A 22,997-nucleotide genomic window follows, 5' to 3' on the forward strand; every position below is an offset into this window, starting at 1 on the left:
TGGTCCAGGACATTATGAAATGTGAAGAAATACTGGCCACTACTCCAATCTGATGTGAAAAACTGGATTTTTGACTTACCGTAAAATCCTTGTCTCTTAAGTTCATTGATGGACGCAGTCTCTGATGCATATCAGTAGGGTTATACTGCCCTCTACAGGAGTAGGACACTAGGCAAAAAAAAAGTTCTGGCTACGTCTATGGGCAGTCCCAGGGAGTATACCCTCTCTCTCCCTGCATAGGATGTCAGTTTTGTATCAAAGCAGTGTCAAAGAAATACCAGCCCAACTCAAAATAGAGGGGTGGGGTCTGCGTCCGTCAATTAACTTAAGAGAAAAGGATTTTACGGTAAGTCAAAAATCCAGTTTTCTCTATCATTCATTGATGGACGCAGTCTCTGATGCATATCAGAAGGGACGTCCCAAAGCAGTGCCATAAAATGAGGGGTGGGAACAGCAGAAAAAACAAGTCCCCAAGGCTAAACATAGCCAATCAGGCAACACAGGAATCAACAGAACAACAAGATGAGGCCCACCTAAAGCAAACAGTAAACACCCTCAAGGAAGGCCAAAAGGCCCCCTAAACAGCAGCCTGAAAAACGTTGCGGCAAAAAGAGGCATCCGCAGATGCCAGCAAATCCATCTTATAAAATTTGGTAAAGGTGTGAACAAACAACCAGGTAGCTGCCTTGCAAACCTGAAGCACAGATGCCTGATGGCAAAAAGCCCAGGAAGCACTAAGTGCCCGAGTAGAATGCGCCTTGACAGGGAAAGGTGGAACCTGACCCTTAATTGGATAAGCTTGCACAACTGTCTGTCTGATCCATCTGGAGACACAGGCAGCCCTTTCTTTGGACCATCTGAGAGTACAGAATCTGACTTTCGAAAAGACGCACTAGTCGCCAAGTACACCCTGATTGCCCGAACCACATCCAGAGTATGCAGCGTGAATTCCTTAGGATGGTTTGGCTTAGGACACAAAGAAGGTAACACAATGTCCTCATTTAAGTGAAAACTGGAAACCACCTTCGGAAGGAAGGATGGATCCGGATGAAGTACCACTTTATCCCTGTGAACCACCAGGTAGGGAGAACGACAGGACAACGCCACCAGCTCCGACACCCTGCGTGCAGAAGTGATAGCCACCAAGAAGGCCACCTTCTGGGATAAGTTAAGCAGTCGAATCTCCCGAATACATTCAAAAGGAGGTTTCTGAAGAACCTACAGCAGCAAATTAAGATCCCAATGTGGCAACGGAGGTCGCACCAGAGATACCAAGTGTCGCACCCCCTGGAGTAAGTTACGCACCAGTGAATGGGTGGCCAATGGCCTTTGGAAGAAAATTGCCAATACCGAAACCGGACTCTTGATAGTACTTGTAGCGGAACTTCAACCCACACTGTGCTTGTGGGCTTTGGTCAGTATACGGCTTCCTTCAGTCTTGAACATAGATAGATATTCCAGCCGCCCTACATACAAAACCAGCCGCAAACTTAGCTGGTATGTATCTGAAAACAACTAAATCCTTTATTGAACAAGACACATACTTTTTATACACCTGAGAAGTATGTCAGTCACTACATGAACAATGACCCGAATATTTACCTAAAACATCACACAATGATTAGATAACGAGGTACAGCTGATTCGTGGCAAATCCCATCTAGAGAAGGTTATCATTAACATGCTAATTAACTCAGCGCACTTAAACCAGAATGGAAGACCAGACTGCTGGCAACAAGGCTAAAACAAAATACACAAAGTTACACATTATCCTAAGTATATACACAGAACACCTTATCATACAGACAATAGCCCCCAGTAGCAGTCTGTCCGTCTCCTACATTGAAGTACATGGAATACACATCTAAGCATTGCTTTGATTATTTAGGAGTCACATACTTCATGGCAACAGGCTTTAGGTCTTACAATGTAAATTGGGATTAAATGTTCGTATTTATTGAGAGATATTGTTGATAAATATTACTCTCCCATTTGAAGTTATCCAAACCATATTCTCAGTAAGCTTGGTTCCATGGGACCCCCAACCAAAGTGACTCCCATCACAGTACTCAAGGCAAACTTTTGATCAACTCCCCGTTGAAGGAAAGCCAAGATCCAAGCCACCGAGTAAGAGCGAGGGGGAGCCACAAGAGACCCACAATATATGACTTCCACATACAATGATAAATCTTCCTAGAAGTCGCTTTACTCGCTTTAAGCAGAGTGGGAATCACTAAAGCAGACAATCTCCTGTCCTTCAGCATCGGGCTTTCAACAGCCAAGCCATCAAAGCCAGTGATCGTAAAGCAGGATGGAAGATTGGCCCTTGGGGCAGTAAGTTCTCCTTGAGAGGAAGTCTCCAAGGAGCATCTGTGACTAGCCTGACCAGGTCAGCGTACTAAGCTCAGCGAGGCCAGTCCGGAGCCACAAGAATGACCGGAATGCCTTCCGCCTCAATCCTGCGAAGAAGTCTTGGCACCAACTTGAGAGGAGGAAAGGCATACATCAGCTGATACTGACCCCATGGGGCCACCAGCGCGTCCTCTGCATCTACTAGAGGGTCCTGGGAGCAGGCCACAAACCTCTGTACTTTTCTGTTGACCTGAGACGCCAACAGATCTACATCTGGAGATCCCCGACGAAGGCACAGCTGCTGGAACAACTCCGGTTGCAGGGACCATTCCCCTGCATCCAAGGCCTGTCGACTGAGGTAATCTGCCTGCTAATTTTCCACTCCTGGAATGTAAACAGCGGAGAGAGCTGGAACAAAGCTTTCCACCCAACGAAGGATGCCTGCCACTTCCAAGGCCGCAAGGACACTTTTGGTGCCCCCTTGGTGATTGACATAAGCCACGGCCATGGCTTTGTCCGATTGAATGCCCACTGAACAACCCTGCAGGTACTCGGTCCAGTGGACTAGGAAAAGCTGGATCGCTCTTAGCTCCAGAACATTGATTGGTAACCTGGATTCCTCCAGGGACCAGACTCCTTGAGCAGACAACCTGCCGAGAACTCCCCCCCCCCACCCAGACAGACTTGCATCCGTGGTGACAATTGTCCAATATATAAGGAGGAAGGATTTCCTTGCTTGAGCATCGGGGACCGAAGCCATCAGATCAGGGACTCCTTGGTCACCCAGCACAGCTGAATCTGAACGTTCAGAGAATTTGGATTATTGTTCCATTTGAGAAAGATTTCCTTCTGGATGATCCTTGTGTGGAATTGAGCGAAGGGGACCGCCTCGAAGGATGAAAATTAAATCTGTGAAGGGCCCCTGTGCTATCAAATCAGAAGTATAGGTAATGACAAAATGACAAGAAGAAAGAGGGAGAGCTGCAGCTCCTAGTTCAGCCTATCCAAGGGACTGAGTGCAAAGGTAAAGATAATAAATAAATGAAGCTGTGCTTGTCCAATAGATACAGTTGTGCTCATAAGTTTACATACCTTGGCAGAATGTATGATTTCTTAGCCATTTTTCCAAGAATATGAATGCTAACACAAAAACGTTTCTTTCACTCATGGTTAGGGTTTGGCTGAAGCCATTTATTATCACTCAACTGTGTTTACTCTTTTAAAATCATAATGACAACAGAAACTACCCAAATGACCCTGATCAAAGGTTTACATACCCTGGTGATTTTGGCCTGCACACAAGTTGACACAAAGGGGTTTGAATGGCTATTAAAGGTAACCATGCTCATCTGTGATCTGTTTGCTTGTAATTAGTGTGTGTATAAATGGTCAATGAGTTTCTGGACTCCTGACAGACCCTTGCATCTTTCATCCAGTGCTGCACTGACGTTTCTGGATTCTGAGTCATGGGGAAAGCAAAAGAATTGTCAAAGAATCTGTGGGAAAAGGTCAATCAGCAGTGTTCAAACTCTAATCGAGAAGTGGAAAATGAGGGGTTCTGTTGAAACCAGACCACGATCAGGTAGACCAACTAAAATTTCAGCCATAACTGCCAGGAAAATTGTTCGGGACGCAAAGAAAAACCCACAAATAACTTCAGGTGAAATACAGGACTCCCTGAAAACATGTGGTGTGGCTGCTTCAAGATGCACAATAAGCAGGCACTTGAAGAAAGATGGGCTGCATTGTCGAGTTGGCAGAAGAAAGCCATTACTACGCAAATGCCACAAAGTATCCCGATTACAATACGCCAAACAGCACAGAGACAAGCCTCAAACCTTTTGGCAAAAAGTCATTTGGAGCGATGAGAAAAAAATTGAGCTTTTTGGCCACAACCATAAACGCTACATTTGGAGAGGAGTCAACAAGGCCTATGATTTAAGGTACATCATTCCTACTGTGAAACACGGAGGTGGATCAGTGATGTTTTGGGGATGTGTGAGCTACAAAGGCACAGGAAATTTGGTCAGAATTGATGGCAAGATGAATGCAGTATGTTATCAAAAAATAGTGGAGAAAATTTTGCATTCATCAGCCCGGAAGCATGCGCATGGGACGTACTTAGACATTCCAACATGACAATGATCCTAAACACAAGGCCAGGTTGACCTGTTATTGGCTACGGCAGAATAAAGTGAAGGTTCTGGAGTGGCCATCTCAGTCTCCTGACCTCAATATCATTGAGCCACTCTGGGGAGGTCTCAAACGTGCAGTTCATGCAAGACAGCCCAAGAATTTACAGGAACTGGAGGCTTTTTGCCAGGAAGAATGGGCAGCTTTAACATTTGAGAAGATAAAGAGCCTCATCCACAAAACCACAAAAGACTTCAAGCTGTCATTTAAGTTAAAGGGGGCAATACACGGTATTAAGAACTGGGGTATGTAATCTTTTGATCAGGGTAATTTGGGTAGTTTCTGTTGTCATTAAAAATAAGTTTTTGTGTTATCATTCATATTCTCAGAAAAATGGCCAAGAAATCATAAATACCGCCAGGGTATGTAAACTTATGGGCACAACTGTATATAACAATAAACGGGTATGAATAAAAACTGTAAAGTGATAATAGTGCAGTACAATAGCTGGATAATATTGCACTAACAACAGATGGGTATGGATAAACACTGTAAAGTGATAATAGTGCAGTATAATAGCTGGATACTAAATATAAAGTGTGAAAAAATATACCAGAGTATATTCCCCGCGCCTGATGATATATGAATAATAAAAAATAAAAATATATATATATATATATATATATATACACAGTGCCTTGCAAAAGTATTCGGCCCCCTTGAACTTTGCGAACTTTTGCCCCATTTCAGGCTTCAAACATAAAGATATAAAACTGTAATTTTTTGTGAAGAATCAACAACAAGTGGGACACAATCATGAAGTGGAACGAAATTTATTGGATATTTCAAACTTTGTTAACAAATAAAAAACTGAAAAATTGGGCGTGCAAAATTATTCAGCCCCCTTAAGTTAATACTTTGTAGCAGCACCTTTTGCTGTGATTACAGCTGTAAGTCGCTTGGGGTATGTCTCTATCAGTTTTGCACATCGAGAGACTGACATTTTTGCCCATTCCTCCTTGCAAAACAGCTTACTCACCATACCGACCCAGCGCGGAGCTAAGGTCTGTAAGCACTCGCTGGCTGGCTGGGGTGACCACTGGATCTATACATCCAGCCCATCGCCCAGATCCGGCATAGTTGCTTGTAGATCTCACAAAAAAAAATCTGGAGAAAAAGCCAACTAAAAAAAATTATCTAGAAAAAAACTTTGCCAGGACCAGAGATCCCAGCAAGAAACTGGGTCCTTACTCCTAATTAGGCAGATTAAAACTGACATCCTACGCAGGAAGAGAGAGGGTATACCCCTTGGGACTGCCCATAGGCATAGCCAGAATTTTTTTTCTGCTTAGTGTCCTACTCCTGTAGGGGGCAGTATAACCCTACTGATATGCATCAGGGACTGCATCCGTTAATGAACGATAGAGAAATAAAGATTGTTAGGTTCATTGCCTTACCAGCAATCCTTCCATGACAGCTCAATGAGCTTCAGACTTGAAGGATAAACTTTGCAGGTGTAATTTCTCAAGGTCCACTAATTGCATTTAAGGGAGTAATTTTTTCTTAGGTACTATTCATATGGATTGTGCTCTTATTGTAAGCATACGATGCAGAATTTGGAATAATAGTGGGACTAGCTAATATGAGAAAAGTAAGTTTATTATATTGTACAGTTATATTGTTTATTATATTGCACAGTATTATGCATGCCCTAAATTGTCCTTGCAAACTATTTGTGGATCAGACTTAAAATTAATTATATGTCTGAATTAAGAAACATATTCAAAACATCAGACTAGCAACTAGGCACCTTATAGAAGGTAGAAAATGAACATTGGTGGCAGAGAAGTTTCATGATAGCAGCCAAGGTCAACACTTTGGATGAAGTGAAGCAACATATTAAAGGAGTGGACATTTCTAAAACCCTGTTGCAGGGAGAAGCCCACTGGCTATGTTGACACCACATGTTTCAATGAAGAGCATACCTTTAAAGGAGGGATCCTCAAACTACGGCCCTCCAGTTGTTGCGGAACTACACATCCCATGAGGCATTGTAAAACTCTGACATTCACAGACATGACTGGGCATGATGGGAATTGTAGTTTCTGAACAACTGGAGGGCCGTAGTTTGAAGACCCCTGCAAAGGCTTATTTGGGTGATATGGTTTTAATTCATTTTGACTGGTTTATGGTTATTTATTTTAGGCTTTGAGTGTTTTTAACTTGTGTGTGTTTTTCCTGGGGGCTGCTTTAATATTGTACAGTATCTCACAAAAGTGAGTACACCCCTCTTATTTTTGTAAATATTGTATTATATCTTTTCATGTGACAAACACTGAAGAAATGACACTTTGCTACAATGTAAAGTAGTGAGTGTACAGCTTGTGTAACAGTGTAAATGTGCTGTGCCCTCAAAATAACTCAACACACAGCCATTAATAAAAAATAAAATCAGCGCAATCTCCTTGATGTGACTACCATGAATAAATACATATACTCTAACTGGCTGCTATCACTAATCATGTTTTATCTTCACACCAAAAAATAGAAAATCTTAAAAACAGTGCTGCGCCAGATATAGACAGTAGCGAGATATGATGTAAAATACATTAAAAACATTCATATAAATTGTCTCAGTGAAAAAAAAAATGTGCAAATTATAGGAATATTCAAAACAATGCTGCGCAAGATATAGACAGTGACACAATAAATATAAAATTCATAAATTAATAGCATTCATATAAAGTGTCCCAGTGACAAAATTGAGTCGTGTGCAAAATATATAAATGTAAAAGTCCATAAACAGAAAATCCAACCAAATCAATCAATAAAATCCACCATCCGTGTATGGGATCATAGTAAGTGCTCATCCACCACTGAGGACGTCATGGACGTAACGCGTATAGGGGGTGGAGCCTGTCGGTCAGCGTCACATCGCGGCTACAAGAGACACGCAGCACGCCTTGCTAGTCCGCACTGCTTATAGTGCCTCCTTTGTGAGTTGTTTTTAACCTATTTGTACAATAAACGCAAGTTTTTTTTAAAAAAGGGAGCACTAGATTTTCTCTTTCATCTTTTACCATACCATGGATTCACACCAATACTGTGGGAATCACCTATGAGCATGTGAAACAGGGGTCAGAATGTGAGGTGAGAGGCTGGAAAGCACAGGTGCAGGATGAGCACAGAGCACTTACTATGATCCCATACACGGATGGTGGAATTTATTGATTGAATTTTCTGTTTATGGACTGTCTATATCTGGCGAAGCATTGTTTTGAACACAGCCATTATTGCCTAAACTGCTAGAAACAAAAGTGAGTACACCCCTAAGTGAAAATGTCCAAATTAGGCCCAGTTAGCCATTTTTCCTCCCCAGTGTCATGTGACTTGTTAGTGTTACAAGGTCCCAGGTGTGTTAAATTTGGTGTTATCGCTCTCACTCTCTTATACTGGTCTCTGGAAGTTAAACATGGCACCTCGTGGCAAATAACTATCTGAGGATCTGAAAAAAAGAATTGTTGTACTACATAAAGACGGCCTAGGCTATAAGATGATTGCCAAGACCCTGAAACTGAGCTGCAGCATGGTGGCCAAGACCATACAGCGGTTTAACAGGCCATTTACCAGGCCTTGCCATGGTCAACCAAAGAAGTTGAGTGCACATGCTCAGCATCATATCCAGAGGTTGTCTTTGGGAAATAGACGTATAAGTGCTGCCAGCATTGCTGTAGAGGTTGAAGGGGTGGAGGGGTCAGCCTGTCAGTGCTCAGACCATACGCCGCACACTGCATCAAATTGGTCTGCATGGCTGTCCTCCTAGAAGGACGCCTCCTCTAAAGATGATGCACAAGTAAACGTTTGCTGAAGACAAGCAGACTAAGGACATTGATTACTGGAACCATGTCCTGTGGTCTGATGAGATCAAGATAAACTTACTTGGTTCAGATGGTGTCAAGCATGAGTTGCGTCAACCAGGTGAGGAGTAAAAAGACAAGTGTGTCTTGCCTACAGTCAAGCATGGTGGTGGGAGTGTCATGGTCTGGGGCTGCATGAGTGCTGCCAGCACTGGGGAGCTACAGTTCATTGAGAGAACCATGGGAACGAACATACTGTGACATACTGAAGCAGAGCATGATCCCCTCCCTTCAGAGACTGGGCCGCAGGGCAGTATTCCAACGTGATAACGACCCCAAACACACCTCCAAAACGACCAATGCCTTGCTAAAGAAGCTGAAGGTAAAGGTGATGGACTGGCCAAGCATGTCTCCAGACCTTAACCCTATGGCACATCTATGGGGCATCCTCAAACGTAAGGTGGAGAAGCGCAAGGTCTCTAACATCCACCAGCTCCATGATGTCATAGAGGAGTGGAAGGGGACTCCAGTGGCAACCTGTAAAGCTCTGGTTAACTCCATGCCCAAGAGGGTAAGGCAGTACTGGAAAATAATGGTGGCCACACAAAATATTGACACTTTGGGCCCAATTTGGACATTTTCACTTAGGGGTATACTCACTTTTGTTGCCAGCGGTTTAGACATTAATGGCTGTGTGTGGAGTTATTTTGAGGGGACAGCAAATGTACACTGTTATACAAGCTGTACACTCAATACTTAACATTGTAGCAAAGTGTAATTTCTTCAGTTTTGTCACATGAAATGATATAAGAAAATATTTACAAAAAATGTGAGGGGGGTACCCACTTTTGTGAGATACTGTATGTTGTTCTGATAGATTATTCAATTGTTTCATACATGCTTGTGGTATGGATAATTTTTGGGGGTACCCCGTATTATGTGTGTCCAGCCTATGATTGGACAGTAAAAGGTGAATTAGTCTTCTGTCGCTCTGCTCCTATCAGAATGCTAGCACATGAGCACTGCTTCATACCCGATTGGTTTTAGGTCTTGATTCTGAGACCTGTAGTACTGGGGCGGGCACTGCTTGCATTTAAACAAATTAATTTACCAATGTATTATTGAATACAGGGCTGTCCTTTTTTCAAACTTTTATATCTGCCTGGAGTGCATCCAAAATAGTGCAGAACTAAAGTCTCAGCTTTTTTACATTTCCTCCCATTTCCTTTCTCTCCACATTGATTTTGCAGGAGATTTAAGAAATGTCTTTTTTCCTCCTATGTCACTGCAAGCCTGATTTACTAAAGCTGATTTGGCTTTATGTGTGAACAAAAATTTGCATTTTATAGTCACATTTTTTCTCATCGTTAATCAGATGTTTTCATATTTGTTTTCTTAGATAAGTACCTGCAAAAATCAATTACACTTCATGCGATTTTAAGCAAATAAGGATAAGAGTAAGTATTTCACATGCTTTCTATAGTACTGATGATCCTGTAGTAGATTGACTCTGCAGCTGTTCATTTTTAATTATAAAAAAAAAGCACACCAGGAATACCGTAGCATATGACAATAGATTTTCATTACCTTGTGGCAGGTGCATTTTGACAACTGTCTTTTAGCTTTTTTAGAGTGGCAAAATGTATAATTTATAGTTAATAGATAAGATATAGACGTTCCGTAGCACACATTTAATAAGAGCTCATTTACACTTGCTTTGAATTTAACACACTTTAATATCTTACTGTCTGCGCTATAGCCAAAAGACGGCTACAGCACGGACCTTAATTGACGGGAGGGCGTCCATGTACGTCCTCCTGTGCATGAGTTGCCTGTGCGCTCACTGTGATCGGCGAGTCTTTGAGGTCCCAGCCCCTTACCACGTGATCAGCTGTCAGCCAATGATAGCTGATCACGCAATGTCTACAGTAGCTGGCGAGCAGCTTTTTTTTTCTCCTCACGCTGTGAGCGTGAGGAGAAAAAAAAGCCAATCGCCGCTGCTGTCAGAGGGACATCAGTCCCGAAGAGGAGAGGAGCATCTGTGACCACCAGCACCACCTACCAGTGCCACCTATCAGTGCCCACCAGCGCCACCTATCAGTGCCACCAACAGTGCCACATCATCAGTGCTGCCTATCAGTGTCACCTACCAGTGCCACCTATTAGTGCCCATCAGTGCCACTTATCAGTGCCCTTCAGTCCCGCCCATCGGTGCCACTTATTAGTGAGCCTTATCAGTGTCGCCTATCAGGGCCCATCAGTGTGCTTATCAGTGCCACCTCATCAGCGCACATCAATGAAGGAGAAAAATTACCTGTTTGCAAAATGTTATAACAAACTAGGGCTGCTGAATATAATCGAAAGATCAATGCATCGCGATTCGACCCTTCGCGATTCTGCATCGATGCGGGTTGCCGGCATAATCGATTAGGAAATGACGTCATCAGCCGCGGCCACGCCCTATCGCGCAAGGGAGAAAAAGTCACAAGATCAGCAGCGGATTGGTGGGTTAGTGGCGGGAGCTTAATAAAAAGGCTCCGCCCCTCCCCTTCCGTCTCTTTGACCCGGGCCGAGGCGCAGCAAGACATCCCCCGCGTGTATCGGCGTCCCACCTGCGGCCTTGCAGCCAAGAAGCCAGCCAGCCAAGCCACAAGCCAGAAGCCAGTCCACACTCCACAGCACAGGAGCAAGGAGCCCCAAGTGCGTCCCCATCGCAGCCAGCCAGCGCCGCCAGCCTCACCGTAGCCGACCGTCCCAGGCCCAGCCGCCGCCACGCCGCCACTGCCAGTGACGCCAGCCGCCCGCCACAGAGCACCACAGCACCTGTCCTCCTCTGCAATGCAGTGCACAACAACCCACACAGTCACACAGAAAATGAAAATAAAAAGGATTCTTTTATTTGTGACTGCTTGTTTGTTTTTTTTTGATAAAGTTTTGAAAACCATTGGGCAGTGGGCTGGGCATGGGCATTGGGCAGTAATCGTGATGCATCGTGGAATCGAATCGTATCGAATCGCGACCCTAATAATTGTAATCGCATCGAATCGTGAGGTAAGTGAAGATGCGCAGCCCTATAACAAACTATAAAAACTTTTTTTTTTCTCAAAATCTTCGTTATTTTTTGTTTGTTCAGCAAAAAATAAAAACCCCAGTAGTGATTAAATACCACCAAAAGAAAGCTCTAGTTGTTTGAAAAAAATGATAATAATTTCATTTGGGTACAGTGTTGCATGACCGCGCAATTGTCATTCAAAGTGCGACAGCGCTGAAAGCAGAGAATTGGCCTGGGCAGGAAGGGGGTTTAAGTGCCCTGTAGGCAAGTGGCTAAAGCACCTACTGCTTCCACAAGCTTTTTGGATGTGTTTTTGATGCTTCTGTGATGCTTTTTTTTGGAAGCTTTAATGAAGCTTGGCAAATGCCCTGTGTGTGATGGTCTTCTATTTTTTCAAAAGGGGAAGTGATAATTTAATAGCAAAGCAAAGCGAACACTGAATTAAAACTCCTGTACCGCTGCAAGTGTAGTCAAGGAGCACTCTGATACATTTGTATGGGGGCTTTGGAGAAGCGTTCAAGCAAGATAAAAGTTACAGGGGGTATCATTTTTGAATTGCTGCAAAGCAAACACAACAGTGTGAAAAGGACTGTAACGTGACTAATTTTTTAGTGACAGGTGCTTTGACTGGCATTTGAGTGCATGTCAAACGCCATGTTTTGAAGCAAGTGTAAATGAACTCTTACACCAGGGGTCCTCAAACTGCGGCCCGCCAGGGTCCTGAACCCGGCCCGCCGGCCGGGATGTATTATTCGTGTTTCTTTTTTTTTCATGAAACACCAAATTAGAGCCAGAGGCACTGCGCCCTAGCACACCCATTTGTGTAACAATAGCGAATGAAAATTCACTATTGTCACATGGATCCTCCTCCTGGCCAGTCAGGAAGCGGGGCCGAGACCCGCTTCCTGATTGGCCGAAAGGCGAGCTCATGCCATTGGGCGAGGAGGAGGCCGGAGGACTCGAGACGCCGGGGGACTGAGGAGAAGCCGCCACTGCAGAGGTAAGTGCACTGATCTCTCTGCATTGAAGGGGGCACGGCACAATGGTCTCTGCATTGAAAGGGGGCACGGTGGTCTCTGCATTGAAAGGGGCACGGTGGTCTCTGCATTGAAGGGGGCACGGTGGTCTCTGCATTGAAGGGGGCACGGTGGTCTCTGCATTGAAGGGGGCACGGTGGTCTCTGCATTGAAAGGGGGCACGGTGGTCTCTGCATTGAAAGGGGGCACGGTGGTCTCTGCATTGAAAGGGGGCACGGTGGTCTCTGCATTGAAAGGGGGCACGCTGGTCTCTGCATTGAAAGGGGGCACGCTGGTCTCTGCATTGAAAGGGGGCACGCTGGTCTCTGCATTGAAAGGGGGCACGCTGGTCTCTGCATTGAAAGGGGGCACGCTGGTCTCTGCATTGAAAGGGGGCACGCTGGTCTCTGCATTAAAAGGGGGCACGCTGGTCACTCTGCATTGAAAGGGGGCACGATGGTCACTCTGCATTGAAAGGGGCACGCTGGTCACTCTGCATTGAAAGGGGGCACACGCTGGTCTCTCTGCATTGAAGGGGGCACGATGGACTCTCTGCATTGAAAAGGGACACACTGATCTCTCTGTATTGAAGGGGGGCGCGCTGGTCTCTCTGCATTGAAGGGGGGCACAATGGTCTCTCTGCATTGAAGTGGGGCACGCTGGTCTCTCTGTATTGAAGGGGGGCACGCTGGTCTCTCTGTATTGAAGGGGGGCACGCTGGTCTCTCTGTATTGAAGGGGGGCACGCTGGTCTCTCTGTATTGAAGGGGGGCACGCTGGTCTCTCTGTATTGAAGGGGGGCACGCTGGTCTCTCTGTATTGAAGGGGGGCACGCTGGTCTCTCTGTATTGAAGGGGGGCACGCTGGTCTCTCTGCATTGAAGGGGGGCACACTGATCTCTCTGCATTGAAAGGGGGCACGCTGGTCTCTCTGCATTGAAGGGGGCACACTGGTCTCTCTGCATTGAAAGGGGGCACGCCTTTGAAACATGGGCATGCCTTGAAAACATGTTTTGTTATATTCCAGTTCTCTGTCATTTCAACAAAAGGTAAAGCAGACTGCCACAAAATCTATCAGATGTAGGCTGTGCCTATAGGCAAGGATCAAATAGGCAGCTGTTTTTATGCATAATTATATTTTAGATAAAAAGTGACATTTTCAAAAAGTGGGATTATACCTTAATAGAGGTATGGTAAGCTGTGTTGTCAGCCTGGACCGGATATTAGTTTTTACCGAATGTCAGCACAACAATGGTCTTTGTCAATGTGCTTTTTGTTCGTGTCAGATGGATGAATTCTAAATTGTCTAAGAGGCATCTCATACTGATGTCATTGACACAAACCCAAAGAAAGGTTTGTTTTTGATTTGTGGGCATTTCAACAACTCCTTTACAGCGCCTTGAAAAAATATTCATACCCCTTGAAATTTTCCACATTTTGTCATGTTACAACCAAAAATGAAAATGTATTTTATTGGGATTTTATGTCAAAGACCAACACAACAAAGTGGCACATAATTGTGAAGTGGAAGGAAAATAACTGGTTTTCAAACTTTTTCACAAAAAAATATCTGAAAAGTGTGGCATACATTTGTTTTCAGCCCACCTGAGTCAATACTTTGTAGAACCACCTTTCACTGCAAGTATAGCTACAAGTCTTTTTTGGGTATGTCTCTCCCAGCTTTGCATATCTAGAGGGTGTAATTTTTGCCCATTTTTCTTTGCAAAATAGCTCAAGCTCTGTCAGATTGGATAGAGAGAATTTGTGAACAGCAATTTTCAAGTCTTGCCACAGATTTTCAAATAGATTTAGGTCTGGACTTTGGGCCATTCTAACACATGAATATGCTTTGATCTAAACCATTCCATTGTAGCTCTGGCTGTATGTTTAGGGTCATTGTCTTGCTGGAAGGTGAACCTCCACCCCAGTCTCAAGTCTTTTGCAGACTCCAACAGGTTTTCTTCTAAGATTGCCCTGTATTTGGCTCCATCCATCTTCCCATCAACTCTGACCAGCCTCCCTGTCCCTGCTGACGAAAAGCATCCCCACAACATGATTTGTGGTGTGCATGACTAATTGGTGTCCTGTGGAAAGATTCTCCCACCTAAGCTGTGGATCTCTGAAGTTCTTCCAGAGTTACTATGGGCCTCTTGGCTACTTTTCTGACTAATGTTCTCCTCGCTCCGCCTGTCAGTTCAGGTAGACAGCCATGACTTGGTAGGTTTTCAGTTGTGTCATACTCTTTCCATTTTCAGGTGATGGATTGAACGGTGCACCGTGAGATGTTCAAAGCTTGGTATATTTTTTTGTAATCTAACCCTGCTTTAAACTTATCCACAACTTTATCCCTTACCTATCTGGTGCGTCCCTTGGCCTTCATGATGCTGTTTGTTCCCCTAAAGTTCTCTAACAAACCTCTGAGTGTTTCACAAAACAACTGTATTTATACTGAGATTAAATTAGACAAAGGTGGACTATTTACTAATTAGGTGACTTCTGAAGGCAATTGGTTCCACTAGATTTTAGTTTGGGTATGAGAGTAAAGGGGGCCAGGGGCAGACTGGCAACTTTCAGCCCAGGTGGCAAGTACAAACCAGAGCCCCATGATGCGGGGACTCGGCCCCCCTCCCACTCTCTCAATCCTTCTCCTGACCCCCATTCCAAGCTGAAGCCCTGCTCCAGATACTCTCTACTTACCAGCTGAATCCGGGTTCCTGACCTGGCTAGCAGGGGGAGGTTGGGGGGAGCTGGGACAGCTTGGTTGGGGCTTGCCGGGCAGAATAGTCTCCAGTGGGACCTGGAACCGCCTCTGCTCAGACACAGTTTACACCATCCATGCTGGGGGGGAGGGGGGCTGCGCTTTGTCCTTTGTCAACCCGCACTCATTAGGTCAGCGGCAGGGACTACTTCTCTTCACCAGGAATCCTTTAGGCATGTCTGTGGCAGAAGCAGTGCAGCCTTTTTACGGGGCATCAGGGCGGCCCAGGGGGCAATTGCCCTCCTGCCCCCTGGCCCAGTCCTCCCCTGAAGGGGGCTGAATACAAATAAACTTTTTAGATACCAATTTGTAAATAATTTTGAAAATCATTTATCATCTTCCTTTCACTTCACAATTATGTGTCATTTTGTGTTGGTCTATCACATAAAATCCAAAGAAAATACATTTACATTTTTTGGTTGTAACATGACAAAATGTGGAAAATCTCAAGGGGTAAGAATACTTTTTCAAGGCACTGTAGATTAGATTAATTTCCCTACAGCAGGGCATCTTATCATACAGTCAAATAGGATATTATAACAGAGCATGCTTCAAGCATTTAAAGTGATTATTCGTAGTATGGGTTTGAAATATGTGTAAACTCAAAAACAAACTTTTAAGATTTTGCTGCACATGCACCCACTAACCTTTATTGCTGTCTGATTTATAGTTTTTCTTTTGCTATTAAAAAAAACACCAACTCAATCACTGGACCACAATGTGGTGATTCTATTGTCACCACATCCATGCGTACTCCAGAAGGGGCTCCAGGCTTCAGTTGCACATACAAATCTATTGAACTGAAAGCAGGAGGTAGGAGCTGAGCTTGTGAACAAAAGAGTGCTGTACCCAGAAGTGACCAGCTCGCTGCCACCCACCACAACAAGAAGGAGCTCAGAAAAGTGATTTTTCAACTTCTTTTTAACATGTGCATATTGATTTAAAAATGGGTATTACCTTCTCTCAAACTTTTTGATATGTTACATGAATTCTGCTTTAAAGTGTCACTAAACCCACATCATAAAAAACTATCAAAAAATGGTGTATTACATGCTGTTCATACTCACTCAATCACTATGAGATTCATTTTCTGTATTCTTCAAAAAACCTGGTTGATCCCACTGTTCTCTATCTCCAAATTCTGTTCATGTCCTCAGTTCAGCTAGGGGTTTTGCAGCTGTGGTGGCAACTCTGCACATGCCCAGTTTTCAGTGAGTTTTTATGCTGAGCATTTCCTCCCTATCAAATCTGAGCAACCCATGTCACTATAGAGTCCCACAGGTGGGAAATGACAGCCCACTCCCTCCCTTCTCCATGCCCACTAACCAGCTGGAGGCACAATGGGGGCGGGATATTACATGAAGGTTAGTGGAAGCTTCACCTCCCTCTTCTAAGACACGGCTGAAGGTTTGTGACACAGCTTGTGACTGGCAGAAATAGGCTCACACCATGTTATTTCTAAAAAAAATAATAATGATTTAATTTTGAATATGGATTCGTATTCCAGTTTAAACCAGTTTGTGGATATTATTTATTTTTACTCTGTATTCCAAAGGCTGTTTTTTTTTTTTTTTTTACTCTAAAAATGTGACCAGTAGCAGACGACTAAATGCTTCTCCTGATTACATTTACCTGCAAACAGGCTGGGAAAGAGCTGGGTCGTGTGACCCTATTGGTCTCTTCTGCCATAAATGCATCCTCCTACCTTTCAGCCATCATGCTGTCATGGACTTGCAATAGTTTGGCAAAGCTTACCTGTCCCATCATGTCTGTATTAGAGGCCAGACTGCACTTCTGGTTCCTTTTTATCACCTCTCCTTCCTGTTCCTGCCCCACCCAGGTCATCACAGGAAGTCTTTATTAACCAGTGCACTGCAGGCCTGCCTTGCTGTTCAACAGTATTAGTTTCCTGTTCCTGTGTGCTTGAAATTACTACTCTGTGTACCGACTTTGGCTTGTCCCTGACTATTCCTGTTTGCCTGTTATCCTGACCTTTGGCCTGTCCCTTGACTACCCTTGTCTGCCTGTTACCCCGACCTTGGCTTGCCCTTCACCATTCTGTGTGTCCTGAGTGGCTGCTTCCCTTCACTCCCTACGGAGCGTGACCTGGGGGACCCCAGGGGCCGCGACCTGGGCCCAGCTGCAGCGAAGTCCATCCTCACCACTAGAGGCACTGGTGAACACCTGCTGGGTCTTAGACTCCGCGCCCTGGGGAATCTTGGGTTCACGTTCTGGTCCATCCGCAGCAGTCTGCTATAGGGTTCACTACCTTGCGCTGCGCCCCTGCCTCCAACAGGGTGCAGTTGTCACCTGGCCACAGGTGACCTGACACATGCAAACCGAGCGGCCCGGCCATTCAAATGGCCGAAGTCACGGAACCCAGAAGGAAGACTGGACAAAGATGGAAGCGCCAGGGCCCATTCGATCGATCCCACCTCAGCGCTGAAGGGCACCTTTTGACAGGTAAGTCTGCAATAATGTACCAATATACTGTGCATACTAGCACATTATGGCATAACCCACCTAGGGCCCCTAAAAGGAAAATTTTATAGCAGAGGTAACTACCACTTTAACTCTATGAGGAAAGCACAGGGGTTGTTAATGCTTACCTCTCCTAAAAAAAAGAAAAAAAAAAAGATGCCTAGCTGTTCTTGACCAGTACTGTATAAAAGTTTTGGAATTCCTTATTTTTATATCTGTTCTGGGCTAGCAACACGAAGAGCATTGAAGCCAAAGTCCCAGCATGAGTCTCTATAAGCTTTGTAGTACACATCACTAGCTGCTTTTAACTCAGATTGGCCTCCTTACTATGGAAAAGCTGTCTTGACATGGCTGACCGTAATTAAGTATTGTATAGGAGAATAATTGAAAAGAGCTGCATTAATTGTCCACCTTTTACATTCCTACTGGCCTTTTGACTAAATGAATATTTACATATTTTTGATGCGATATTGAAAGTACTGCAGTCTCCTTTTTTTCTTTGGAAGATAACATACCTGAGCTTTGCCATATCTGGCTCTTGGACTCTGTGGATAGTTCGCTACCAGGGTTTCAAAAGCCTTTAAAGCCTCCTCCACTTTTCCCTGTAAATCATAAACAAGGCAATAATTACTGGCCATGTTCAATTTACAACACACAAAGAAACAAATCAAGTAATCCCACTAGCAAAGCACGCTGATAAAGCATTAGAGCGGTAAATAAGTGGGCAGAGGTCGGGGAGTTGTGTTCAGAATAAAGATGACTAAAATGACAGGAGCACAGGTGGACATTAGTGATAAACCTCTGTGCATTATAAACTCGCTCTACTGCTTCTGCTAAATATAGAACCGAATGTAAAATTCAGTTAAAGTCTTCCATGTGAGTACAAATCAAATTATTCCACATCACTAGAAGTGGGTTAGCCATGTGACCTTGAATTTTTATCAGCCGCCATCCCAGGTGTCACTGCAGAAATCCGCGCTGGTAGGCAATAATAAAAATATGATCTAAACAGGCTATAAATAGTGCAATGACTTTACAGGCCTGGATGCCTGGATTTGAACCAGGAAACCTGGAAATGCAATCTGCAGAGCAAAGAATGCAAGAGATTTGACACAACATGAGAATTTGCTGATTTAAAGGATACCCAAACCACTGATATCAGCACATAGCAGGCGCCTCTTGCATGTTCACTCAGTTCTCCTCTTCAGCTGTCTAGATGTCTAAAACTAAGGCCAGGATGCCAGGTTGGAATTTGTGAAGTAGAGTGGGCAGGATTCTGGGCAACCACACACTAAAGAGGAAAACATTCCTGGTGTCCTGGAGTTGCCATTTGTGTGCTGGTAGAAATCGTTTGGGAAGGTCTTCCCACTTCACATTGCCTTTAGCATGTAACTCGACCTCAAAAAGCCATAAAAAGGTCTATCTATAAAGACTATTTGCTGGATATTCCTCCATCTGTTTTATACAGAATTTGGTTATCATTTTTGGATTGTCCTCAGAAAAGTAATAGAGGGGAAATCTTCCAATTAGGACACTAGTTCTGGTGACCTGCCACCCCCTCCACGGGATTCCCTTAATTTGCACTTCCTGTTTTGGCTATGGGACAGGAAGTGAAGGTAAATTTCCCCAATGGGACACAGATGGCAAAAAATAAACTGACATAGGTTATCTCTCTCCCTTACTCTATCCAAAATGAAAAAAAAAAAAAAGTTTTGCCAATAGTTTTACTTTAAGGGCTCCTTAGGACGTGGTTTGACATTTTAGGTACCACGGATGCAGTGGTGGCCGGTGTGTTGGGGGCACAGGGGTGCCGCCCCCCCTATCCATGCGTCCGGCCCCCCTAATCTACATGCAGGGGTGCCGGACGCATGGAGCTCAATGGGGCTTTTGTTTTTTTTTTCATCACCTGATTAGAGCCAGAGGCTCTAATAGGGTGATGCAAAGGGTGGTCCTGGGGCGCAGAGCAGTGCGCCCCGACCCCACCCATTGTGTGACAATAGCGAATTAAAATTTGCTATTGTCACACGGATCCTCCTCCTAGCCAATCAGGAAGCGCGTCCGATACGCACTCTCAGCATACCAGCAATTAGGAGCTTTCCGATCATGTGACCGCTGTGACAGCTAAAAACAGCGGTCACATAACCCGAATGCCGCCTCCACCTTCCGGCTTTTAGAACCCTTGGGGCCAGGGGGCAGTCAGTGGGAAGGGGGTAATTTTCTGGAAAATGCTGGATATTTTAACAACACACAATGTAACACTGAACTCAAAATTTATACTTCTCATGCTTTGTTTCTTTACATTCAATACTACTGCGGAATAGTCTGCTTTACAGCATACTGTAATGTGCAGGATAATGGTGTTAAAATGGTATTTGATAGTGGTCAGTAAAAGGACACAAACCTTGAAAAAGCTTGGAGCTGTGTTTTGTTCATATCAGGGCTAATGTATATATACAGCATTGCACTGATCTTTATCTACAATCTGTATGAAATAGCTGGTCATATCATCATCTACAATCTGTATGAAATTGCTGCCTTGTGAATGCTTTTTCTTTTAACGAAACAGAATTTTGGTTTTTTAAACTACATCTAGTAACCTGTACTGCAAGGTGGGGGGAAACACATTTATCACTTACATAAGGGAATGAACATTGCAGGAATGGGAAATAACTACGACAAGATAACTTGCGCACTGTTGTGTTATTAACTGGCGCAGCTGTTGCAGTGAGGATGACACTTCCAGCTGATATACTGCAGCTCAATTCAGCCTGGAGCAAAACCTGGCATGAAGGGAAAAATAATGCCGCTTTATTTTCATTTATGTCTGCTGGTTATGACTTGGAGATATGGAAAATGGGATTACACTGTGTGTGATGTAAAGTGATCACTTAATCCTAGGTCCCAAAAGAGAGAGGCTCACATAATGCCTTTGTTTACCTCAATGTATTACAATGACACGCTGTCATAAATCACCCACTTTGATGTATTTTACCATGTGCAGCACCAGTCAGCATTTGTACACGTTAAAAGGATTTTACAGGAAAACAGAGGTCTTTGTTTGTGATTTGCCTGTGTAGCAGCAAGGTCTCCCCTATAGTTCCTAGGATTTATTGGGTGTGGGAGCTGCAATTACATAATTTATATGCAGCAGCACCCACTGATGAAATGCATTATTGCAACCCAAGCATAGAATATGGTGGTTCACTATTAGAACCACCCATTTTCATTAAAGCCCTGATGCGAAAATTGCATATTAAATAATTCCTCATTATTATTGGCTCATAATATCCAATAATGAATTCTAAACCTGCTTAAGGAGCCATACAAGATATATAAGGATGGTCACCGTAGCTGATTTCATACTAAAGGAATGTCAGGAATGTGATATCTTTCTTAGAATGTAATGTTGATTGGGTAAATCCTACCACGTTGACATGTACGTACTACAGCTATACTTGGAACATTCAGTTTTGTCTTCAGAGCTTACGATCATGCATGCATCTGTGATCATCTGGCCACCCCGTGGAATCAGGTGGGGACTCCGTGGCGAAACAGTATCTTTAGTTAGGTCTTCTTGTTATATTCTCTAATATTATTATGTATATCTGTCATTACTTTTAATAAATGTTATAAGTATTTGTGTAATATCTCCTTGCACATATTGAATACAACCCCAAAATGTAAACTACCAAATATTTGTGATAATATAAGCCCAGAGCACAAACCATCTTGCTGAATGGCATCTTACACAAGAAGGAACAGCAATTATATGTATATTGAACCTAGCATACTACTGCACCTTATAGTTATGGCATTTTCAGTGAAGCAAATAACTTGATTGCTATTGGCTGGCTATCAACAGCATGGGTTCTCAATTGTTCATGAACATTAAGAATGAGGATTAAATAATAGTAATATTTTTCCAGCCAAGCAGATGGTCCTAATCTTTCATCCAACTTCTACCTACTGTATACCATAACTGCTTGTAGTGCAACAGGTTGCACACTGTAAATTGTACACCATGCCTGTGCAATGATTCAGCCCCTAAAACCCCTCATGGGTACAAATGCATTAAATCCAAAAAAAAATTGTAAAAAGGACTTTTAAATCCAAAGACTGCTTCTTTTAGATTGCAATAGTTTGCCCTGTCTCAAGTAGTCCTAAAGGGATGGACATGGTCAGCAAAAATACTCAGGTAGACCACGGCTTTTAAACAATGCTCAATGGGTATTAATTGTGCCAAGAAATTATCCCCCATACCATTACAGCACCCCCACCAGCCTGAACCATGCATACAAGGCAGGATGGATCCGCGCTTTTATGTTGTTTATACCAAATACTGACCCTAAAATCTGAATGTTGCAGCTGAAATCGAGACTCATCAGATCAGCCTACATTTTTCCAATCTTCTATTGTCCAATTTTGGTGAGCCTGTGTGAATTGTAGCTTCAGTTTCCTGTTCTTAGCTGACAGGAGTAGCACCCGGTGTGGTCTTCTGCTGCTGTAGCCCATCTGCTTCAAGATTCAATGTGTTGTGTCTTCAGAGATGGTATTCTGCATACCTTGATTGTAGCGAGTGGTTATTTGAGTTACTGTTGCCATTCTATCATCTCGAACCAGTCTGCCCATTCTCCTCTGACATCAACAAGGCCTTTTCGTCCACACAGCTGCCACTCACTATTTTCTTTTTCTGACCATTTTTTACATTCTCTGTAAACCCTAGAGATGGTTGTACGTGAAAATCCCAGCAGATCAGTTTGTGAAATAGTCATACCACACCGTCTGGCACCAACAACCATGCCACGTTCAAAGTCTCTTAAATCCCCTTTCTTCTCCATTCTAATGCTCAGTTTCAACTTCACCAAGTCATCTTTACCACATCTAGATGCCTAAATGCATTGAGTTGCTGCAATGTGATTGGCTGATTAGGAATTTGTGTTACCAAGCAATTGAACAGATGTACCTAATAAAGTGGCTGGTAAGTGTATATGCAAGATTTGCAACAAGTCGTTGATCGATTCTGTCAAAGAGTCAAAGTTCAGAATAATCTTAACATGAAAACTTCAAAGTGTTGGAAGCCCTCATTATCACATTTTTTTTAACAGTAGAAAATCTATGCATGCTAACTGCCAATTGTTTCATATTTTACCATAGGAAAAAAGAAAATCTTGGTGAAAGCACTACAAGTGACTATTGTTATATCTTTCACCGCCCCTTGTTTTTACTGAGAGATCTGCACATCTACAGTATAACAGTTAGAACAGCATAACAATAGTGCATCAAATGGGAGAACAAAACAATTGCATCCCGTCTGAATAAAAACCTACTTACATACTGCCTACATAAATAC

At 43.6% G+C, this 22,997-nt stretch overlaps 1 protein-coding gene across 1 annotated transcript in view; it reads right to left on the reverse strand.

Moving 5' to 3' along the window:
* The window catches only part of ASPH (aspartate beta-hydroxylase), a 396,229-nt gene that overhangs the window by 106,951 nt on the left and 266,281 nt on the right, over window positions 1–22,997 (reverse strand). Inside the window, exon 16 of the mRNA XM_082258996.1 lies at window positions 18,163–18,249. Coding sequence (XP_082115122.1) covers window positions 18,163–18,249 — 87 coding nt within the window. The remainder of the gene's footprint in view (window positions 1–18,162; window positions 18,250–22,997) is intronic.

This window comes from Pelophylax lessonae, assembly GCF_965119305.1.
Source record: "Pelophylax lessonae genome assembly, chromosome: 5".
Classification (NCBI taxonomy): Eukaryota; Metazoa; Chordata; class Amphibia; order Anura; family Ranidae; genus Pelophylax; species Pelophylax lessonae.